Source organism: Triticum aestivum, chromosome 2A (assembly GCF_018294505.1).
Source record: "Triticum aestivum cultivar Chinese Spring chromosome 2A, IWGSC CS RefSeq v2.1, whole genome shotgun sequence".
In the NCBI taxonomy this organism is placed as follows: domain Eukaryota; kingdom Viridiplantae; phylum Streptophyta; class Magnoliopsida; order Poales; family Poaceae; genus Triticum; species Triticum aestivum.
In genome coordinates, this window is record NC_057797.1 from 130198393 (window position 1) to 130200616 (window position 2224).

At 57.9% G+C, this 2224-nt stretch overlaps 1 protein-coding gene across 1 annotated transcript; it reads left to right on the forward strand.

The window, feature by feature from the left end:
- Positions 1 to 320: 320 nt before the first annotated feature.
- LOC123184998 (uncharacterized) lies at positions 321 to 1509 on the forward strand. Its single transcript, XM_044597018.1, has one exon. It carries the CDS (start codon positions 333 to 335, stop codon positions 1254 to 1256), a length of 924 nt encoding a protein of 307 aa, XP_044452953.1. The 5' UTR covers positions 321 to 332; the 3' UTR covers positions 1257 to 1509.
- The last annotated feature ends 715 nt before the right edge of the window (positions 1510 to 2224 follow it).

A 2224-nucleotide genomic window follows, 5' to 3' on the forward strand; every position in this document is an offset into this window, starting at 1 on the left:
TCCACGAGAATTGCTAAGCGTCTGCCTCGCCAAGTAGCGACCCGGACAGGTACGCGTGTGGACGTTGACCACCAGCGCCGTCACATCTTCTTTTTGTATAGTACAACAACTTGCACCAGGCAGTGTGTAATTCTTCAATCATCAAAGTAGAATCTATCTACACACAAACTCGCCTAGCTAGAAACACCACACCACACGTACGGCTGCCGTATTCTCATCAAACACGACGCCATGGTATCGTACCAGTTTATTCACCATCCACGTTCCACGAGATAACGAGGCGCTCCCCGCAAAAAAAAAGAGAGAGAGAGAGATAACGAGGCGCTCACTTGATGTGCTTAAACAAGCAAGCCGTGCGGTGCCGCGGTGCGGTACGAAACGGCCGCGGCAAGTTAATCAGTCGCAGCCGCGGGACAGCACAGGCAGGGCGGACGGACGCCTTTGGCGCCACCCAGACCACAAGCAACGGCGGGACCCCGGCCCGGCCCGCCCACTTGGCCACAGCTGGCAGGCGGACCCGGTCCCGGTCCCGCGCCCCCGCCCAATGCCGCGGCACCACGTGGCGCGCGCGGGCCCGGCCTCATAATTCAGTCGCACGTACGCCGGCCCCACACGCCAGCATCTCGCGCCCGCGCACGACGACGACGGGCCGGATAAATACGGACTCCGGACGCGCTCACGAACACGAACGGGGCTTTTCTTCCTCTCTGGTCATCGTCGGAGCAGCAGCAATCACCGGCGTTGAGAAGGCGGCGGGGCTACGAATCAGTGAGCTGGAGGTCTTGACCATGGAGGCGGAGGTGCAAGCGCGCGAGGAGGTGGAGGAGGAGGAGGAGGAGGTGGCGTGCGAGTGCTGCGGGTTCACGGAGGAGTGCACGGCGCCGTACATCGCCGGCGTGCGCTCGCGGTACGGCGGGCGGTGGATCTGCGGGCTGTGCGGGGACGCGGTGGCCGAGGAGATGTGCAGGGCCTCGCCGCCGGTGTCGCCCGCGGAGGCGCTGGACCGCCACGCCTGCGTGTGCGGCGAGGGGCGCCGCGCGTCCGCTCCCCCGTCGCCCGGCGACGAGCTCATCGCGGCCCTGCGGCTGCTGCTCCGCCGCAGGCTGGGCTCGCCGTCGCCGCCGAGGCTGGTCCGCTCCACGCCGAGCAGCCCGAGGCGCGACGCCGTGGCCCCCGCCGCGGCCGCGGGCGCCGGGCCCGGCGCCGGCTGCCCGCTCGCGCGCACCGAGAGCTGCTTCGCCGCGCTCGTGGAGTAGCGAGCGTCCAAGAGGCCCAAACCGAGGCCTCCCCGGAAAATCAAAAAAAGAACCTGATGGTAGTCTCTTCTTTTAGTTTCCTTTTTTGCAATTTTCCTTCGTCCTCTGTAAATATGCATGCCATGTATTGATCCCGTTTCTAGCTTAGGATGATGCAGCCGTGAGAGGAATAAAACCAATGTGTACAGAGTGAATACAGTAACAAAAAATATGACCAAATGGAAGTGGAAGTAATTCCATGTGTTTATCATCATCCTAGTGGTTTCTATTTCTCTACGTTGCTCCTTGCTTCTGCTCAAGTTCATGCATTCGCCTCTTCTTCAAACAGCTTCTCTATAGCAGAAGCATATGCATATTGCATAGGAATGCACTTTTTCGTAGCAAAGAGGGAAAAAAGGAAAACACTTTTGGTAGAGCATCTGATCTCGATGAGAAGTTGGAAACCGAACCAGATCAATCATCTATGCAAAGCCGCTTCCCATCCGGTGATGATCAGATCGATTCGGATTCGATATGGATGAGGATACATCATTTTCATGGATAAACTGAAGTGCAATACCACTTCTTGTTCATGACAGAAATAAAAGAAAACTAGCGCAGGAAGCAGCCAGCCCGTTTTTCAACCGCGGTACTGTAGTTTTTTGTTACCATCTTTATCATTACGGCGCATTGTTCACGTGGCGCGCCTGCTCCATGATACGATGCCTCGGCCCTGCATTTCAAAGCCTCGCAATCAGGCAGACAGAGTACGTACCAGAGAGCTCTGCATCCGTCCAGTGCCATCTCGATCGTTCGCTCCCCTCAACAGCGAACCTATTAATTTAGCGGCTAATCGGGCCAGAAGCAACCACGTCTGTCACTGTTAGAGCCTGCCGTAGCACGCCATTGCTGGCCGACGCGCCATTGATCGCGAGACCAGCCATATAATTAAGGGAAGTGCGGACAGACAGATACCGTCTTCACCCAGT